General features: G+C 38.9%; 1 protein-coding gene across 1 annotated transcript in view; it reads left to right on the forward strand.

The window, feature by feature from the left end:
• Nucleotides 1-9,428: 9,428 nt before the first annotated feature.
• The window catches only part of RBM46 (RNA binding motif protein 46), a 34,161-nt gene continuing 22,777 nt past the window's right edge, over nt 9,429-20,812 (forward strand). The window contains exons 1-4 of the mRNA XM_019534507.1: nt 9,429-9,632; nt 13,766-13,927; nt 17,452-17,919; nt 19,354-20,136. Coding sequence (XP_019390052.1) covers nt 13,777-13,927; nt 17,452-17,919; nt 19,354-20,136 — 1,402 coding nt within the window. The 5' untranslated portion in view covers nt 9,429-9,632; nt 13,766-13,776. The remainder of the gene's footprint in view (nt 9,633-13,765; nt 13,928-17,451; nt 17,920-19,353; nt 20,137-20,812) is intronic.

Raw genomic sequence — 20,812 nt, forward strand, 5'->3', positions numbered from 1 at the left:
CTTCCAGCCCTGATGTCTATGAAATCTATGATGGGTTTAGATTGGTACTCCCAGTTAGAGAAAGATGGGGGGGCAAAGCCCATAGTGGCTGAGAACCCTAACATAAAAGTACAATAGGCAATTTTCTACTTGTAAGAACATCTAAACAATATTTACATCAAGATGTGGCAGGAGAATGAAGGCAGAATAGAAGACAAAAGACAGAAGTGAAGTATTAAGGGACTTCAAGGGTGCCCCACATAAGCCACTAGAATGCTGCTGGGGATGGCAACCTGTTAAAATGTAGTACCTCCTATTAGAAGCAATAAACTTAATGCACAGTAGCAAAAGTGCATTGATGAAAGTATAGACACATCCTGTACATGGTAGATTTAAACCTCAGTCTGTAACATCCCAAGCAAATGCTCTAATCTTGGTTATTCTGTAGTATGGCAGATTCTCCCTCTCTTTTCATGGATAGGGCACTTGTACCTAAACCCAGGGGAAATTTCACGGCTCTGGACCCCAAGTGGCATGAGGAGCCTTCCTGACCAGAGAGAGGTGCGTATTTCTGACTAGTTGGCCACATAAATGCTTTTTATCCTTCCCCTTTGCCCTTGAGGGTCTGGGCTTCATAGACTGTTACCAAGTCATCCCTTAACCTTCTTGTTCAACTAAACAAACTGAACTTTCTGAATTTTTCACTATAAATCCATGTTTTCCCCATCTTCTAACTACCCTCACCACTCTTCTCTGAAACCCCTCTCCAATTCTTCAACAGCCTTCTGGAATTGTGCAGATCACAACTGGACATTGTATTCCAGTAGCAGTTAAACCAGCACTAAACAGAAAGGTGGTAGCCCTCTCCATTCGTACCGAGTTATTTTTATACATTAATATTTTTGTTAGTCTGTTCAGCCAAAAAACCCTGGTCAACCATGACCCCAAATTCCTTTCGGAGTTCTTCTTTGCAGAAAAGCAACTTCCATCTGGCATATCTGGCTACCATCTTTGTTCTTAAATGCCTGGCTATTCTTTTGGTTGTACTGAAATGCATATTAGTTTACCAAGCTCCTTGGATAAGGAGCTATAAATGATGATTTTTATTTTATCTTTAAAGGTGTAGACATGTAACACAATTATTGTGGAGCAATTACATGATTTTATCCTGTAATAAGAAGTAGACATATCAGCAACTTTTCAAACCTAGATACCCACTATAGGTACCTAGGTATAGGTGGGAAAGCAGACTAACACTTATCTAACTGCTCCCCAGGGTGAAACTGACTAGCACCCCCTACCCCCCAGGGTGACTTGCCATGCGCCAGAGTGGGTTCATGCTTATGGGGATGCACCCTCTGAAGCCAATTCAGCATTGGCTAAAGAAAGGTTGCCAAACTTCCCAATCCTTGCTACAAACCAAAATCTTGAGGTGACCAAGAGTTGCAGGACACACAACTTTTGATATATCTGTACCTCACAGTCAGTGGTCAGTGCATATTACCCATGGCTTCTCTTTCTTCAGAATCTGCATTTCAATTTTCTGGGAGTTGCAAATGGCTCAGAAGTCCTGGTTTGGCCACCCTTATGCTAAAGCCGCAACTTCAGTGGAGTTGCACACAGCTGGATGTCACCACTGACAAATTTGGCTTTCTGTATATGTGTAATAAAAATAAGCTGTGAAAAAGTTTTGACAAATTACAAAAATATATATATTGCCAGAATAATCATACCTGGCATCTAAAATACTCTTAGTTTTACTAAAGCATTCTGGACAGATGCTGTATTAAATGTGAAATCCCAGAAATCCAGGGCAGATTCCCAATTTTTAATTTCTTTAAAAAGTCAACGAGTTTAAGTTTGTAGATACTCTTTTCTCCTGTAATTTAAATCCAGGGTCTTTTTTTCTCTCCATCTTGTCAAGGTTGATTAAATTTAAATACAAAAAGAAAAAAAAAGTGTTTTATAAAAGCAGCATTCACTAGAAGCAAAGAGCTCCAGAAAAGGTGGCCTGGTTCTTATTGGTGATTTTATAATACTTGTAAAATGAAATTCCATTTAATTACATTTCTACCCCACACCAACTCCCTTCTGTTTCCTAACTTGTAGTTCTAATGTATTTTCCCAACCCTGACTGTACTAATTGTTAACGTTTTTAACATTAGTATTTTCTGTTGTTTCTATTTCTTTCACCTTTCTTTCAGCATGCGCACCCCACACTTTTTAAATACTTTCTCTCAAATAGAATCTGAACCCAGTATTGTTCCAATTCAACTTAAACATTCAAATCTATAATAATAATATTACCACTACTACTTCTAAAAATAATAAATTTGAATGATGCTTGTTGTTGTCTGGGAGCATCATAGAATCATAGAAATACGGTTGGTAGGGACCTTGTAGATCTTCAAATCCGACCCCCTGCCTGGGCAGGAGAAAAAACTGGGCTCAAATGATCCCAGCTATGTAGGCACCAAGCCTCCTCTTAAAGACCCCCAGGGTAGGAGCCAGCACCACTTCCCTTGAAAGTTGGTTCCAGATCCTAGCCGCTCTAACGGTGAAGTACTTCTTACAGATGTCTAATTTAAACCTACTCTCCAACAACTTGTGGCTGTTATTCCTTGTTATGCCAGGGGGTGCTAGGGGAAACAAGGTCTCTCCCAAACCCTTCTGGTCTCCCCTAGTGAGTTTATAGATGGTCACCAGGTCCCCCCTCAGCCTTCTCTTGTGAAGGCTGAACAGGTTCAGGTCCCAGTCTCTCATTCTAGGGTCTGCCCTGTTGTCCCTGGATCATTTGGGTGCCCTCCTCTGGACTCTCTCAACATTGTCCACACCCCTCCTGAAGTGGGGCGCACAGAACTGGACACAGTTCTCCAGCTGTGGCCTGACCAGTGTTGCATAGAGGGGAAGGATCACCTCCTTGTCCCTGCTAGAGATGCATCCATGGATGCACAACCATTCCAACTGTGACCTCGCATTGTCAGCCCATGTTCATCTTGGAGTCAGTAATGACTCCAAGATCCCTTTCTGCCTCTGTGCTCTCAAGAAGGGAGTTTCCCATCTTATAAAGTGTGCTGCTAGTTACTACTGTCCAAGTGCAGCACCCTGCACTTGTCAGTATTGAAACGCATCCCGTTTTTTCTAGCCCACCCCTGCAACCTATCCAGGTCTTGCTGCAGTCTTTCCCTCCCTACTAGCGTGATCACTTCACCCCAAATTTTGGTATCATCAGCAAATTTAAACAGGGTGCTTTTTACCCCGTTGTCCAAATCGCTGATAATGAAATTGAACAGCGCGGGGCCCAAGAACCGAGCCCTGGGGGACTCTGCTGCCCACTTCTCCCCAGGTCAAATATGACCCATCCACCACCACCCTCTGAGTTTGACCCTTCAGCCAATCTGCAATCCATCTGTGTAGGCATCAGTGCCACAGTCACCTAGTTTTTTAATGAGGGTAGGATGGGAGACGGTGTCAAAGGCCTTGCTGAAGTCCAGAAAGACTACATCCACGGCAACACCTGCATCCAAGGCTTTTGTGACCTGTAGATCAGTTATGGATCTACATCCTATTGTGTGAAGCACGACATGAACAACAAAACCATCCTGTTGAACAAATAATAAAATGGTCTGAAGAAACTAAGTTCATTCATCCCCAGCTGCAACTATGTAAAGATTGATCAAGTAAGCTTTTTCTACATTAATCCACACCACAGAGTTACAAGCATCTGCCTGCACATACCAATGTTGGCTGAAGTTACCAGTATTTTGGTCCACATGAAAAGTCTTGTTGTTGACACTAAAAGTAGCAATCGTTGTAGTTTACCAGGAAGCTTCTCAAAATGTATATTGTGGCTGTCAACCTTAAAGACGATTGCCTAAATCAATGGTAAGTACATTTTGCACTGAAGATTTGAATTGTTTTTCCAAAGGCTACAGAAAAATGTTTGTAGTCTCCTTAAAATCAAAATTCCTAAATTTTATAAGCTTCCCCTTTTAAATAGCATATCTCCATCTAGTGGCTAACTTGGAAATTATATCTATTACAATTTTAGTGTCACAGCAAAACATTTGTAATTAAAATCCCATCCTGATGGTCTACCCCTGCCTGTACAGCAAAGCCCATGATTGCAATTGATTTAATTAAGAACTATTTTTTGACTTTAGTAACAGCAAATTTAACATGATGAAAATTTGAAGGGGAAATGTCCAGGACTTTTTGAAGTTTCTCTAGATTTCTTTCTTTGATCTCTATTTTCTGTAATATCTATTTGAAGACCTAAAGCAGACATTATGGTATATGGACAACTTACTTTTACTTTACTGTGTCTTTCTTGCTGCTGCCTACAGCTATGCATCTTCATAATTCTTTACCACCAGTTTTAATTGAATTAGGCTTTCTATGAACAGCAATTACTATGTATGACAAGTTGAGGAACAAGATAAATGGGTAAGTTACACTGATTTAGACTCTTACTTCCACCCATGAATTTAGGACTATGCCTTCCAAACTACCACAGAGGTATAAAAAGCCTTAGGCAAGGAAGCACCAGTTGTATAACCAACCAGAGCTGACATCATCAATCTTAAGGTTTTCAAGACTTTCAGACTTGACACCTATTTAACAGCTATTTAAATTAGCTGAAATTTAAGTCAAGTACTAGGACCCTAAGGATGATTTTCTATTTACTGCCCCAAAAGATAACAGTATCATTGCTTACTCTTCTCCAACTCCCTGTTGAGGCATTTTAAGTATTTCCGCAATAAACTCCAGTGTAAGAGGAGGGAATGTTAAATCCCATTTTCCAGTAACTAACTGAATATGTTCTACTGCATAATGACTGAACTGCTCAGTGGGCAATGCAATATCAGATATTTAGCCTCTGTAGCAAGCTTCTAGCTAAATCAAGGTCAGCTAGGATCTGATCCTGGTCATTCCAAACTATAGTCTGATGTCCGTTTGTTTTTTATGGAATGAGTTGGTGGCCTCTGTATAGTTTTTGGTAAGCATATTACAAAATGTTCACAACAGCATTAAGTGAAATCCTTTTTGACAAGCTCAGAAAGGTAAAGCTAAATAGTAAACGAGACCTGACTGACTACCTTATATTATTTAGCTGTGACCTCTACAGCAAATTCTGAGATATATTGGTAGGATATTAGAAGAAAGAGTATTCTGAAGTTGTTTATGCTGTACATATGTAGTGGAGAAAAGACTTTTACTTCAAGGGCCTTTCGTTTGGAATCTTACACAAAGCACTAAAAAGTAGGCAAATAGGTTTAACAGCCACTGTACAGAAATGGAGAATGTCATACGTCAACCATTTAGAACTTCACTTAAAATGTCTAATATTAAAAAATAAATACAAAAAGTAAAAGCACTCTATAACCATAAAGAAGTAAAAAAATGCACAGAAAGTAGCTAAATAAAGACTTCCCTATTTCCTTATTTCTTTAGCTCATCTTCTTCCTTTCTGTCCTTCTTCCCTCTTATTTTTTGGCTCCCATTTTCTTTTCTCTTCATCATCCCATTTCTTTTTTTACTTTTTCCAGTTGTTTAAATCTGCTGCTTTGCTTCTGTGAGTTGTGTTTTTAGAAAACAGTGGCTGCTTTTATTGATAGATAACTATAGGAATAAGAGCTGTTTAAGGCAGATAGACAAGGGGGCAATACCTAACAGGCGTCGTAAATCCCAGAGAAATACAGAAGCCAGAAGTGTCCAGCATGCTGATAAGAGGCTGAACATCAGAGCGATGAAGCTGAATATTGCACTTGAGAAATAACAGTCAGACTTATAACATCTTTGACAACTTATAGATGGATGTTTTAAAAGCCCTGCTTCTTCCTGAAATAAAGTTACTGGATCAAATTCTGCACTCAGTTATATTAGCATAAATCTGAAGCAACTCCATTTCCCTTAGTGAAATTACTTTGAATTCCACTCATATAAGTGAGTGTAGAATTTACCCCAGGATCTATTCACATATTTCCTTCACGTATATAGGTTACAATTAATATTGCCCATTCCCATTCTTAACATATAGAGATCCCTAACTTGATGAATGGGTAATCAATCACAATAAAAGATAAATCCTTAAATATTTTTTTTCTAATTTCCCTTTTAATACCTGATTTCCATACTCGATCATTAAAAACTACTCTTTTAAAGAAGAAAACTGAACAAAAGTAAAAGCATGCTGTAAGAAAGAACCTAGAGGCAATATTACTGCCTTACTTAAGAGGATTCCACTAACAAGACATTTGTACCTACTTGTTAAATGGAACCTAAATCAAACGTATTGATTGACTGAAATTAAGTTTCTTTTTAGGCAGCTTACTATAATTAGATTCACCATCACATTATGTCTAAGTTTTCTGTAGACTTTTGTCTAAACTTCAAAGGCTGTCTGCTTCCTTTTAAACTATTTGCACTACCTTCATATCAGACGCATCAGGGAGGAGAAAGGCTACCTTACCGTCTCTTCTAGCTTCAGGCCATATTAAAATTCACTGGAAAATATGTATGTTTTTATTAAAGTGCATTACAATTGTACTAACAGTCTACTCTAGGAAAATGTATGTTGAGACTTGCTGACATTCCAATAGTACAGAATGGATGTTAAAAAATGTTGAGGACCTTTGTTATAGTTAGTAAAAATAACTGACAAAGAAAAAAAGAAGCAAGGTTTGTTTGGCAGTGGGGGCATGTACACATCTTTAGTACTTCCAAATATGAGGTACTAAAGAAACACGCATTAGGCTGCCTTAATACGCAGTAATGAATGCACACTGTTTTAAAGTGATGCTTAATGCACAGTAGTCTATTTTACTTTGCATTAGCCTAACTGCACTTTTTCGTGTGATGCAAATATGTGAGAAGCAAGGTCAAAGATACTGGGCACGTCTATATGTATGCTTTAATGCACAGTGGCCAATTTTACATGTAGGTGACCCAGTATCTTTTACCTTGCTTCTTACACATTCACTGAAGCATCATATGCCCTGGACCCTACTACAAGGAAAAGAAAAGCCACTATCTTATTGATACAATGAAGTAAAATACATGGGATAGACTACCTACAATACTCTACCTATATTGCGCACACCTTAGATCAGTGAAAGTTATTAAACAAATGTGACAGATCTGGTGGTAACTAATTTAGGGCCTGCTGGTATTAGTGAGAGTTACTGACTTGCAGATATGGCATTCATTTACAGATTATTTCAATAACATTTCTAACTAATCTCTGTACTAAATACATTTTGCAGAGAGCAAACGACTCCTTCGTAAAATGGCCCCTTTGCACATGTCTAAGCTTATCAAGCCTAAGCATTCAAACAACTGCATTAAGGTCCTGATTGGGCAAAGCACTTAAACCAAAAGGTTATGCACTTTACCAAATAAGGTGTTTTTCCTAACTGGAGTGTTCTTTATTCATCCTCCAAATAATCCTCCATCAAAACTAGTGGAGTCAAAAATAGCTTTAGTGTGGTGATTTTGTTCTTATTTCTAGTGCACAGGTATGTATATACAAACAGCCATCCTACCTGGTAGACTCCCCTAGAGAGGGACATGGAAGTTCAAACAACAAAACTGTAGTAGCAGAAAGGTAGTTGAAGGTTAGCCACTGACCAATGAGAGGAGGGAGAACTGCAGCATCTCTCTGAAATGCCTAACAAGTAGGAAGAGAAAGAATAGAAACAAAGGAAGGAGAAAGTGAGAACGTTAAAATAAAGAGGAGGGGGTGGGAAAGGAATGGCAGATGATGTGACTTGGGTTTATTTCATAAAAGTACACAACTGTATCAAGAATTTGAACTAATTCTTGAGCTTTAAAACTGGTTAATAAAAATATGGCTTAGTAAGCTGTTTGGTTGATGATTCTGTTTAGTTCTGATGTAGATGTTCACCATGAGATAGTTATACATTTTAAAAACACTGTTGTGACCTGTTTGATCCTTTAACTCAAGCCATCTTTAAAACAAAATCTCACAACAGATTTGTATGATTTGTTGACTCTATCTTGTAGCTGTAGATTTTAAGATATGCATGGCATTGCTTTACTGTTTAAAGAAAAGCAATCCAAATCCTGTATGCTACAAGCAGCAGACAGAATATTCCAGAAATGTTTGGTACAACCCAACATCTGACACAAATCTACACCTCTACAAAACACAAAGGAAGTTTTGTTTTTTGTTTTTTTAATTAGAAAGCAACAACCTAGCATACCATAAAATAGCAATGGCAACCATGGCTTACATAACTTCCTGTCAGTTAGCAGTTGAGACTGAGCTAAAGTGCCCTACGTTTTATGTCTGGACATTAGATACACCAGCTCCCTCTTTCTGGAGGTCTCACGGCTGGGCACCTGAAATGAGAATTCATCCTTAGAAGTGATGATCATGGACCACATCCGTTTCAATCAAAGCGGATGCAATATGGGCAGTGCAGTCCACATTTTATGAATAACTGAACAATGCATGCATGGTTGAAGGGGAGGGGGTGAACTAATTGGACTGGACTGGCAAGGCAGAGGCACTGTAAAATAAACCTTGAGCTGCCTGGCATGAATTTTAGACCAGGAAGAAAACCCAGAGGGGTGCCCCATGCCAGCTCCTCAACCCCGGCACCTATGGCAGCCATTCTCAACATTTTGAGACTCAAGGCACGTCTGAAGGCAGCGCTCATGAGACCAGAGCCCCCTGTCTCTTCATCTGCATTTGTTTTTCGGGCTACTAGGGCCAGTTCTTCAGTGGCCAAGACCTCCAAAAAGCCCCTCGCTGGATTCCTGTTTGAAACCTCCCAGCTTCTCGCGCGCCTCTAGCCCAGCTAACCTCGCATGGCACCGCCCACAGGCTCTCCGGGCGCCTCAGGGTGCTGCGGCCCCTGCCGGGCAACCCCAGCCCTGTGCTCGTTGCTGACGGGAGCTGCGAAGTCCAGCATCCAGGACGTGCAGCATGCACCGATCTTCGAAGGCTAAGCAGGAGGCGTCAACGAGTCGCGCGCCCGCAGGGGGCAGCGCCTCCCCTCATTGGCTCATCACGCCCCTGCCTGCCAGTTGGACCCGCCCCCTTGGCCAACGTCCGCGCTGATTGGTAGTCGACGCTGTCAGTGCCTTCCCTCTCCCTGGCGGGCTGTAGAGCCAGTGGCGGCGGCCTTCCCGCAGCGCCAGTGTCACGCGCGGGGCCCGGGGACTGGACGGGAGGCAGCGGGTGAGGCGCGGAGCGGCGGCGTGTCCCGCCCGAGCGTCCCTCCCTGCCCCTCGGCCTCCGGCCGCTCCCCCTGGAGCGCGGGGAGAGCAGCCGTTAAACGGCTCGTGCAACGGTCTTGGGGCAACCGCCGGGCCGTCTCAGCCGGGTGCGCGTGCGGCGCCGCTGAGGGGTTTGAAGCCGGCGGGCGCCGCCGCTCGTGACGCCCCCCCAGCCCCCTGCCCCAGCTGCCCCTTCCCGCTACGCCGCAGTGAAGTGACCTCCCCTCCTTTCTCTCTTTTTCCCCGCAGGTCCCAGTCGACTCCTCTCCTGCCTGGAGTCAGCGGCGCGTCCCTTAGCGTGTCTCTTGCCTGCCCTGTGGGCCTTCAGACGCGCGCGTTCGCTGGGGAGCCAGGCCACTGGCGGCTGTTTCTTCTCCACAGCCCTAATTTGGTGGCTGGGAAGCACGGTAAATGTAACTAGTGGTGCCAGGTCTTAAAGATGAAATGATGGTATTGGGAGCTCAATGTTTCATATTTGCCGAAAAGTTAACATACGCTATGAAAAATGTGCAAATACATACACAAATAAGTCGTCTGATTATTTACTTGATATTGCTCACTGTAAGTCAAGAGGGTGAGTGAGAAGGGGACACTTGTGCACACGCACACGCTGCAGCAGCAGGTGATTTGAAAAGCGCCTGGCACCACAGTGCATGCGGTGGCAGGTGAAACATCACGGGTCTGGGTCCGTGAAGGCAGTTTTTCTTCAACGTTCCTGGGTATAACTGCTTCTTTGGCCTGGTTTAGTACCTGCTGAGGTGTTTGGGCTTAAAGCCCACTTTATGGAAATGGAAGGCTCTTCCCAAACTTGCTTCTGCAGCTGTATGACTGAGGGCAGGTGAAACTTGGGGGCATCCAAACCTCAAGCCTCTGGGCTTGCGCCTGCACATAGATACTTTGAGTCTTTTGGCAGGCATCCTGAAGCTCCTGGTGGGGGTGGAGGATGTTTTCCAGTTATAGGGCCACTTATGGTTCTGGACTGACTCACAGATTTGGACTAGACTTGTCTTGGAACATGAAAAATTTCTTTAAAAAAAAAAAGTGGCAAAATGTGCATTGGCGCTGAAAAAATGGTGGCGGCGTGCTTTTGAACTAAAACATGGGGGGCGTTTTAGTTCAGACATGGACTGCTGCCATTTTCTGCGCGCTGGTACGGATTTTGCCACTTATGCAACTGCATGCGCTGCAGCGCAGTGCGCATCAGCTTGTGGGTGGGGTACCCTCAGTTTATCGAGTCTTCTCTGGCTCATCCCTGCACAAAAATGTATGTGTATAAATGCCGTATGTTATTAAAGTTGAAACCATTTCTTTTTTTGGAGGCAAGTAGGCACACGGAAGCGCTGAAGCACGCCCAAAAGTCAGTTAAGGCTCCTGGAAAGTGACTTGGGTTATGCATATGCTGCATCAATTAGCTGCCTCAAATTATTGTACATTTTGAAAACTTACTGTTATTGATCATACATCTTGAAAGGGTTGAAACTTATCATACAAATATGATAATTATCATACACCAGACAACATTGAATATAACTCATTCCTAGAGAGGAAGTGGTCACTGGTGCTACGTGGAAGTCCTCCTGCCATCATGACTGTCGTTGCTGACCCATAATTGCCAACACTGATCTGCTTTCATAGTCATAGAGTGGTAGAGAAGTCGGGCTGGAAGGGACCTCCAGAGGTCATCGATTCCAAACCCCTGCCTGAGATTGGATTGTCTCTACCCAAACCATCCCATGTGACTCCACAATCTAAACTTTTTGGAAAACCACTGGCAACCCTGACACAACACAAGACATAAGACCTTAATGTGCCATGGGTAAAGCAGGGGGACCTTGAGAAGGGGGTTGGACTAGATGACCTCTTCAGGTCCCTTCCAACGTTAATTTTCTATGATTCTATGACCGTAGCAGTCATTGCCATGGTTCTACAAAAGGTAGTTAATATACACTAAGATGGTCCCAGGTAGAGGGCCATGCATGCTCCTTGCTACAAAGGAAAACAAAAACCTCCACAGACTACCGATCTGATCATGCCATAAAATTCCATTATAATCCCAAATATAGCGATCAGTTTGACCCTGAATGGTTTCGTTGCCTGTCCTCTTGATGATCATACTGCAATGGAAGGGGGAGGGATGGATGGACAGTAATAAAAAATGTGACCTATCTTTGTGTTAAGCTATTTTGGATGTGATCTATGTAACATGGAATATGTTATGTATATTATGCGTATTTTCTTAAACTTTCTGCCCATACTTTTTGGTCAAGCAATTAATAAACTGTGTGTTGGGTTTTGGGTAAAAAGTGTACTCATTACAACAGAAATAATGCTCTTATTTTGAGTTCTCCATTTAAAAAAAAAAAGGATTTTGTACAACTGAAGGGATCCCCCTAGTTCACATCCAGTCTCCTGCTATCATAGGTAACTATAGTATCATAAACTTTTGGTTAAGGAAATATGCAAGGTTGATTGTTTTCCAGCATACTGTTATAACACATAATAGTCGCGTTGTGTCAAATTTGATGGAATAAGAGGAGAAAGCCAGAGATGTTAACAAAATCCTGTCACTACACTATTAAGCAAGGCTTGTTTGAGTATAGTTGGCCTACTAGTCCCATGGAAAACACAGTAGATAATCCATACCAAGGCTTGGAAATCTGTTAATTAAGATACATGAAAGAAAGAAGCAAAACAAAGTGTAAACCATTTTGAAATAGAGTGGTTATGCAAAACAAGCATTATAAAAACTTATCAGGCCTCTGCCATGAGGAGATATTAGATGCTTATTCTGTCAAACAGTCCTTTAAATTTTAAATTGACAAGTTTAAGGGTGGTGGTTACTTTTCTATTTCTGAGAAAATGTAAGAAAGGGGAGAAATTACACAGTAGAAGAAAGAGGAGAAATTATGCTGTAGTAGAAAGGGAAAATTCAGTTTCTGTTGATATTCTCAGAATACAAGGTTTGTCACAGTCTTTTGGCTGGCAAATGGACTGTGACCACTTGTTTTGTAGCTTGGCTCCAAAAATCTTACTCCTGCCTGATTTGCTAAATTGTGTTAAGGGAATCAATGGGCTTAGAGAATCAAATTATTTACAATACTCATTACACAACATTACACAGTTAAGCAGGAGTTGGGGTTTCAAGCAGTAAGACTCGGGCCTGCTTAGCCCCATAGTAAAGAATCGTTGTTATATTTGATTTCTAATAAAGCTAGAAAAACAAGAAGAAACAGGTAACGTTTGAAATACTATTGATTAAAAATTAATTTTTAATGATACCCAGTTTCCCTTTCACTTTAGTGGTAAAAGGAAGTCTTTCTGTGTCCACAGTGTTTTAAGGGATACTTTTCTCTTTGGAGAAAGGAGAAAACGTTAGTTGAGATGAATTAGTGTTGATTACAGCTAGAGTTGTATCCTGTTTTCTTGAAGACAGACATGTGAAAAAGGAGGAAAAATGTGCAAAAATAGAAAATGCAATTGTTTCTGTTGCTCACTCCTGTTTGCAACATTGCCGCTGGAGGAAGAGAAGCACCACATGTATTGTTACCCAGACTCATTCTAAGACCTGGCAAACTTGAACCCCGGTTTCTACTTAAGACTTTTGGTCAGATCCTAATCTGCCTGTTAGCTAACCTATTTTCTCTCCTCTTGAGTCCTTGAAAAACAGTTAATGCAAATGGTAGATGGCTCTTCCTCCTTTAAGTTTTTGGTAACTTAGTTCTAAGGCTAGGGTGATGGTGTGTTATAAAAGTAGGGTTTTTTCAGGGATGTGAACAGGGTAGAATAGGATGATCCTCGACGTCAAAGTCCAGTTAGCTGCCTAATAGGTGGAACGGGATTTGGTTTTTTATTTTGAACTGCCCTTAGGTTATCATCAGCACCAGGAGAATTATTACTTAACAGATAATCTTGGGTGAGGGGGTAGCAGGCATGATAATGAAGCTTGTTCTTTTATGTCTTCCAATTCTGGCATCCATGAAGAAGCCCCTATTATTTTGTCTCTTAATTCTGCTTAATTTTAGCACATCATAACACTGATTTTGCTATCAAGCTCCTTAAGTGGTATCAGTAGGAATTTCTGAATGGTTTAATTACATATTTTTGTTTTAAAATTGCTTTCAAAGCAACACTTGATAGGAAAAATTGGATAAGTAGGATAAATCTCAGACAATAGTCCTTGTTCCTTAGCTGTTTAAGGATTTATGACTGGAGCTACTCTTACACTCAGTGGAAATTTTGCAAAGAAATGGGGCAAATGTTCATTGAACATTAATCCATAATAAGACAAATTCTGAGCTTGATAAGCTGTAAATAATAGCTGTTGAGTGTATTTTAATTTTAATGCATAGTTCTGATTTGATACATGTGGGATTAAGATTGGGAGTTAATGCATGTACAGCAGTAACTACAGGCCTGAGCTTTTCCATGAGAGAAACTAAACTAATATAGAATTATTTCTGGCAAAATTTTGGTTGCTATTTTGGATGGATAATTTTGAAATTCTGTGAATGTGAAATGATATTATAATGTTTGGTTGAAGACACTGCAGAGATGCATGAAGAAAATACAGATACAGTTAATGGAAGTGGCAAAGTTCGTAGTGGTATTCAGAATGAAGCTGCTTTGCTGGCTTTAATGGAAAAGACTGGCTACAGCATGGTTCAGGAAAACGGACAAAGAAAATTTGGTGGTCCTCCACCAGGTGAGTATATGAATGTCAGGACAAATTCTGCTGTGAGTTAAATCTGTTAAAGTTTTTAAAGATGACATATAACAGACAAAATGGCAGTTTAAAAATACTCCACATTTGCAAGGTGACTGAGAGAACATTAAGGAAAAGACCTTAACGTGGATTTTTTCCTAAGTTCCTTATTAACTTCCTAACTTCACAGTTGCTTTTTTGGAACTGATAATTACTTTACTAATATTGTATAATTTGACTGGGTTTTTTTGTTTTTGTTTTGTTTTGTTTTTTGCATAGAGCTACTGCAAAAAACCAAGGAATTCTGGTATGCATAGATAACATTTCATTTTTTAAAACCAGCATAACTAGTTTTTTTTTTTTACAGATTTGCCTTAAATTTGATTATTTCTAAGTCACAATGAGAGTTGTGTGTCATACTCATGCTTCCCCATCAACTAAGAAGAAGGCAGAATTTCTCATTGGGACAAATATAATTTCTAGAATCATAAAAATCAGAAGACTAAAATCTAAATGCTATTAATAAAATTAAGGGAGTAATGGAAACTGCATTTATGCATAGAAGTCTTGACTTTGGCTTATCTTCACAGCATAGGCTAGAAGCTTTTTGTAGGTATTCTGGGTTCAGGTTAGCTAATATGGCAATGAAGACAAACTGTCAAAACAGCTTATTTTTTGTGCCTGATAATGGTTTTCATTTTATTTGGTATCAGAGAATTACATTTTTTGAATGGCATAAGATCCAGCCATGCATCAATTATATGCATTTTAATGTAGGATGTAGTGGCAGTAGCATTTAATTTCCTGAGCTCTTTTGTGAACATTTTCTTTGTTGAATTTTTTTTTTTTGGTTTTGTATCTGGCCTTGTTTTTAAAGCATAACAAAACTGAATTTCTCACTTCGTAATACCTACAAACTAAAATAAATACTGTTGCAAAATTAGTTCATACACATTTAGAATAACAAACATACAGATAGGACAAAAAGCAGTAAAAGTATTTGTTCAGCTCTCAACAACTCATTTTAGAAACAGACTTAAAATATATCCGTAAGTAGAGTAAGTATAATTCACCTGATCAAAGAAATAGGACAAAACTTGCATGTGTTGAAAAATATACTTACAAAAATGTATGTAATGCAAATTTTGCTTTAAAAAAAGAAAAGACTTCGTATGTTCAGCCATATTGGAAATACATTATTTATCAAAACAATGTCAGCACCATAATATATAAACAGAAGGGAACAACATAACTGAATTGCATTTGACACAGTGATCTACTCTTTCAGAGACTGAATATAGTACATATTTTACTATAGTTCCTAATTGTTGTATAATACTAGGCTGACCAGTGAAAGTGCCCAAAGATGTTGTTAACTGTGTCGTTTTGGCTTTGCTCACATGAAACCATTTTAAATGCAACTTTAGTTCTTTGGCACCAACAACAGCTCTAAAATTGCAGCTATTAAAAGAGCCAAATGTAAAATACATTAACACTGAGTATCTGGTAATCTCAGGTGTCAATGTCAAGGTATTTTAGGATGCACAAATAATTCTGTGGGAGATGTGGGATAACCTGAATTTTCTGTACAGTATGGAATGTATTGAAATATGCCACTACATTGTTTTACTCGTTTTGAAAAAGCAAAATGAGTAATACATTTTGGTAGATTGTGTAGCTTTGTTTTTTTGAAAACAAACAAATGGAGCAGCAGCATTTTACTAACTCTGAAAAAGGGTAGACTAGCTAAACAGATGTCCAGTATCAGCCAGTTTTTTTGAGAGTATATTCAGAAAGAGAGAACCACGCAGGTTCTTTTAGTTTCTATGCAATTGTGGACAGAACTGTCTAACAAATAATTGTAGTTAAGCAGCCAAGTAAAAAGTATGAATAATGGTCTTGTGTAAGATTGACAATTTAGAAGTAATAAAGAGATAAAAATGAAACGTATGACTGCATATGTTAATTCATTTTGAATAATCAAGTGTGAACTGAGATGGAGGTGCAGGAGGAGTAATTAATTTGACATGATTCTGTGGAAGAGGTTCTGTGTTATCTTGATTCCTTTTATCTCCTTTTAGTACAGATAAATATTGTTGGAAATATCTCTATGTTCTGTTTTCAGAACATAAGTGTTTTGGTGCATCATGTACCAGATAACCCAAATAATCATTGGTTTTCGATAACTGTGTTTTAAGATAATAGAATACCTCATAAATTCATGGGGTTCAAAGCTAGACCACTATGTCATCTAATGTGCTCCTTGGTATGTCACATTCCACTAAATTAGTGCTGTATTAAGCCAGACAAACTGGGTACTGTTTGTCTTCAGAAAAGTGAAGACTTCAAGAAATGGGAAATCAGCTACTTTCTTGGTAGTTTTAATAGGGAGTGTAGGTACATATTTGCCTTGTTATCTACAAGGATCGGTCAAAAAGTAATGCCTTCCATTTTTTTTTCTTAGCCAGATATTACTGAAAAAAAATTAAACTTGCATGGAAAATTTGTACATCATTGCTGAATACACAGCTATTTTTCAGTGGCATATCTTTCTCCATCAGTGCCTTATTCCGTCTGTGAACAAGGACACATCGCAACAAAGCAGAAGTCCTTGTTTTTGTGTATCCTTGTCACACAGTGTCCAGCCCTTTGCTGTCATCCTGAAAATACTGTCCTCATCATCCATCCTTCATCTTCCAGGCCCTGTGGAGGAACCAACGCATGTGCAGCATAGTCCGTTTAAACGAGATTTCCTCTGTGGGTGTGCAAGCTGGTGTGTGGGTGAGCATTGTTGTGCAGAAGCAGCATCTCAAACATGTTTCTGTCAAGCTCTGCATGCAATGTTTCAGTTTCTTCAGGTTCCTGATCTAGTTCTTTGAGTTTACTATGGCTCCATTAGGAAAAAAAAAAAATTTTCCTAGTGATTCTGTAAGTTTTAGAGATCTGAATGTATACATAACTAATGCAAGAGAAACTGAAAACTTGGTATTTCTGAAATAGACACTAAACAAACAAAATAAACATAGCAAAAAAGACAGAGTTCACTTCTGTATCTTTGGTAGGATATATCTGGAAGCATTTGACACAGCTTTATCTAAGATGTCATCTGACAAAGGTTTGGATTGATTTCTAGTGTCTATTTTTTGTGTTCTGAGATGTGTCGTTACAGTAGATCATAGCTTAAAAATGAACTTATTTTACACAAAGCATAATGGCTGTAATTTAGCTTTGAAATATCTTTTAGAATTATCCTCTGAATTGTAGTACAATTGCTTTTAAGTTTAATTGATTTATTGCAATTATGGGCATAGGTGAATTCATATTTGGCTTTTTTAAGATAAAATTGGAATAATAAGAGTCTTCTCTTATTTTCAAACTTTGAAAATAAGAAGACAATCGGTAAGTTGATGTATCCTGTACATTATTATTATACGAGACTTCTTGTTTGATTTTTTTACAAATTCTGAAAAAGATTGCGTGAAAGTTCATTCAGATTAATATATTGATGGAAAATTTATTTTAAGGTTGGGAAGGTCCTCCCCCACCCCGGGGTTGTGAAGTTTTTGTGGGGAAGATTCCTCGTGATATGTATGAAGATGAATTAGTCCCTGTTTTTGAGAGAGCTGGGAAGATTTATGAATTCAGACTGATGATGGAGTTTAGTGGTGAGAATCGAGGATATGCTTTTGTGATGTATACGACTAAAGAAGAAGCACAACTAGCCATCAGGATTCTTAATAATTATGAAATTCGTCCAGGGAAATTTATTGGTGTCTGCGTAAGCTTGGACAACTGCAGATTATTTGTTGGAGCCATTCCAAAAGAAAAAAAGAAAGAAGAAATCTTGGATGAAATGAAGAAAGTTACAGAAGGTGTGGTGGATGTTATTGTTTATCCTAGTGCCACTGACAAAACTAAAAACCGTGGCTTTGCCTTTGTAGAATACGAGTCTCACAGAGCTGCCGCTATGGCTAGAAGGAAATTAATCCCAGGTAAAACTCCAATTTTATTATTATATGTGAAACTTTAAAATCAAATATGCATTCATGTTTCCAATCTTTAGAGCTTTGGTTTTTACAGAAAAGATTTTGTGTTTCATAGTATTGTGAGAAATATTAAATAGTCCCACTTTTATCATGGATCCAAAGAGGACAATGAATTTTTGCTGTATGAGGAATGAGTATGTTTCAAAAAATTTTAAAATACATTTTCAAAACTTATTCTAAGCTGTGCTGAAAATGTGTGAATGTATATATGCTCATACAAAGACAGTACTGGGCATGTATCATATCAGTTCAATTTGCATCCAAATGCATATTTGTACATGCAAGCACCCAGCTTTCCCTTGCATACGAATTTCCTGCATATTAATATTTTCAAAGAGCAAATAAAAACACTCTCTTTGTTTCTTTGAGTAGAATAATGGTTCAAATGGTATGGAGCTATAGTTAGAAAAAAATAAAAGAAGGCATTAGCTATTTTAGCTTAAGTTCACTGGAGTGGTTCTAATTAAGGATTTTTTTTTAATCCATTACCTTTATTTGATGCAAGTCAGAGATAGATGTGTGATCTGAATAGGGATTTTTTTTCTTGATTTGAAGCTGTTAATAAGGCTGACAAAAAGGAAGCGAAGAAAAGGATGAACATAGATAAGAGAGGAATTAGCAGAAGCCCAGGGTTAAGGAGAGAGGAAAGGAGCGAGAGAAGTAAAAGGCAACTGGAAGGAAGAGGAAAATGGCACAGCTGCAGAAGCAAAAGAAATATAACACCACAAAAGCAGGGTGTGAAATCATGCCTCCATTGCAATCAGTAACAAAACTCAAATTCATAGGAACTAGGATTTCACCCAAAGCCTTATGTCAGGCACAGACAAGAAGTAATACTTTTTAAAAATCTGAATAATCTTTTTTAAAAGAAGTAAAGCAGCCACATTTCAAATGTACAAAAAAGTCTGATACTCAAGATTTTTATTTCATTAACATTGTGTTACTCATTTCATTGAAGAAATTAAATGGAATTCACATTAATCCTAATTGACACATTAATTATTGTTTTTTTCAGGTATCAGTGTAGTGTGAAATACGTTATATAACCACTATCAAATTTTATGATTCCTTGCAATAGAACCACACACAATTTGTTAAATCAGTCATCTTTAACAAAATTGGCACATGTCATGATTAATAAAAGCAAACTGAGTTCAGATTACTTGTGGTTTTTTTGGCAAAGGTTTTATTTGTATTGACCTAAATAATTTTAAGTAATACCCAATTTATTTAATCAGGTAAATGACTGCATATAAACATTTAACGTTGTTCAAGTTTATAATAAATAACATTGCATTATTCAGTATTTAGCTTTTTTGAGGAATTGTTAATGTAAATTGTATTGTCTTTTTTTTAAGTATAATCTTTTTTTTACTATAGGGACATTTCAGCTATGGGGTCATACTATTCAAGTAGACTGGGCAGACCCAGAGAAAGAAGTTGATGAAGAAACAATGCAGAAAGTTAAAGTGTTATATGTAAGAAACTTAATGATCTCTACTACGGAGGATACAATTAAAGCAGAATTTAACAAATTCAAGCCAGGAACTGTTGAACGTGTAAAGAAACTGAGAGACTATGCTTTTGTTCACTTCTTCAACCGAGAGGATGCAGTTGCTGCTATGTCTGTAATGAATGGAAAATGTATTGATGGATCTAGTATTGAAGTAACACTGGCAAAACCAGTCAACAAAGAAGGCACTTGGAGACAACATCTTAATGGTCAGATTAGTCCAAACTCTGAGACTCTCCTAGTATTTGCTAACAAAGAAGATGGACATCAAAAATCTTTAGGAAAACCACCAAGTCTTACAGTTCGCCTTAATGGTCAGCACAGTCCAACCCCCCCTGAACTTGAAAGGTGTACTTATCCATTTTTTCCTGGAACAAAGCTTACTCCAATTAGCATGTATTCTTTAAAAGCCAACCACTTCAATTCTGCAGTAATGCATTTAGATTATTACTGCAACAAGAATAACTGGGCACCTCCAGAATACTACTTGTATTCAACAACAAGTCAGGATGGAAAAATACTCTTGGTTTACAAGATAGTGATGCCTAACATTGCAAATGGTTCTCAGAGTTATTTCATGCCAGACAAACTTTGCACAACATTGGAAGATGCAAAAGAATTGGCAGCACAGTTTACACTGCTACATTTAGGTAAGTTTGAAAAAAAAAAAAGACTTTTAATTAGCTTTTATAAACTGAAACTTAATTAGCATTTACTTGTTCTGTGTATATGTAGCCTATGTAAACGGTGCTACGGCATCATGGGGTTCAACCAGGGTACTGCAGCACTTTGGGGTTCCTTGAGATCCTTTCAAGGGTGCCATTCACTGTTAGGTGTTCAAACATAATTCACAAACTAAGCCAGATTTCAAATAGGAAATCATAGTGTTAAAAAAACCCCAACTTTTGTGGTCTTTCTGAGTTCCTTGCAACAAAAATTTGTTCTATTATTTTTCTGTAAAAAAAGTAAAAACTAAGAGCTGTCAGTTTTTGAGGCGTGTCTTGAGTCTAACAAGGTTGAGAACCATTGATTTAAATCGCTGGTTCCCAGCCTTTTTTTGCTGCAGTCCACTGCTGGGAGCAGAGTGCAGCAGCAGCAGCCCGAGGGTGGGGGAACTCCTGGCACACAGCACAGCTTATCCATATGCACAGCACAGCACCGCCGGCATTGCCCCTGCAACCTTCATTTGGGTCGCAACCTGAGGTTGGAAACCTCTGATCTAAACTAAGGACATCTTTCTTGCCATCCTCACTTCACCATCCTGGAGTTCTGCCTGGGTGTTAATGTTGTTCATGTTAGATGAGAAGCAGAATGAAAGAAAACTTT

Source organism: Crocodylus porosus, unplaced genomic scaffold (genome assembly GCF_001723895.1).
Source record: "Crocodylus porosus isolate Cpor-Errol unplaced genomic scaffold, CroPor_comp1, whole genome shotgun sequence".
In the NCBI taxonomy this organism is placed as follows: domain Eukaryota; kingdom Metazoa; phylum Chordata; order Crocodylia; family Crocodylidae; genus Crocodylus; species Crocodylus porosus.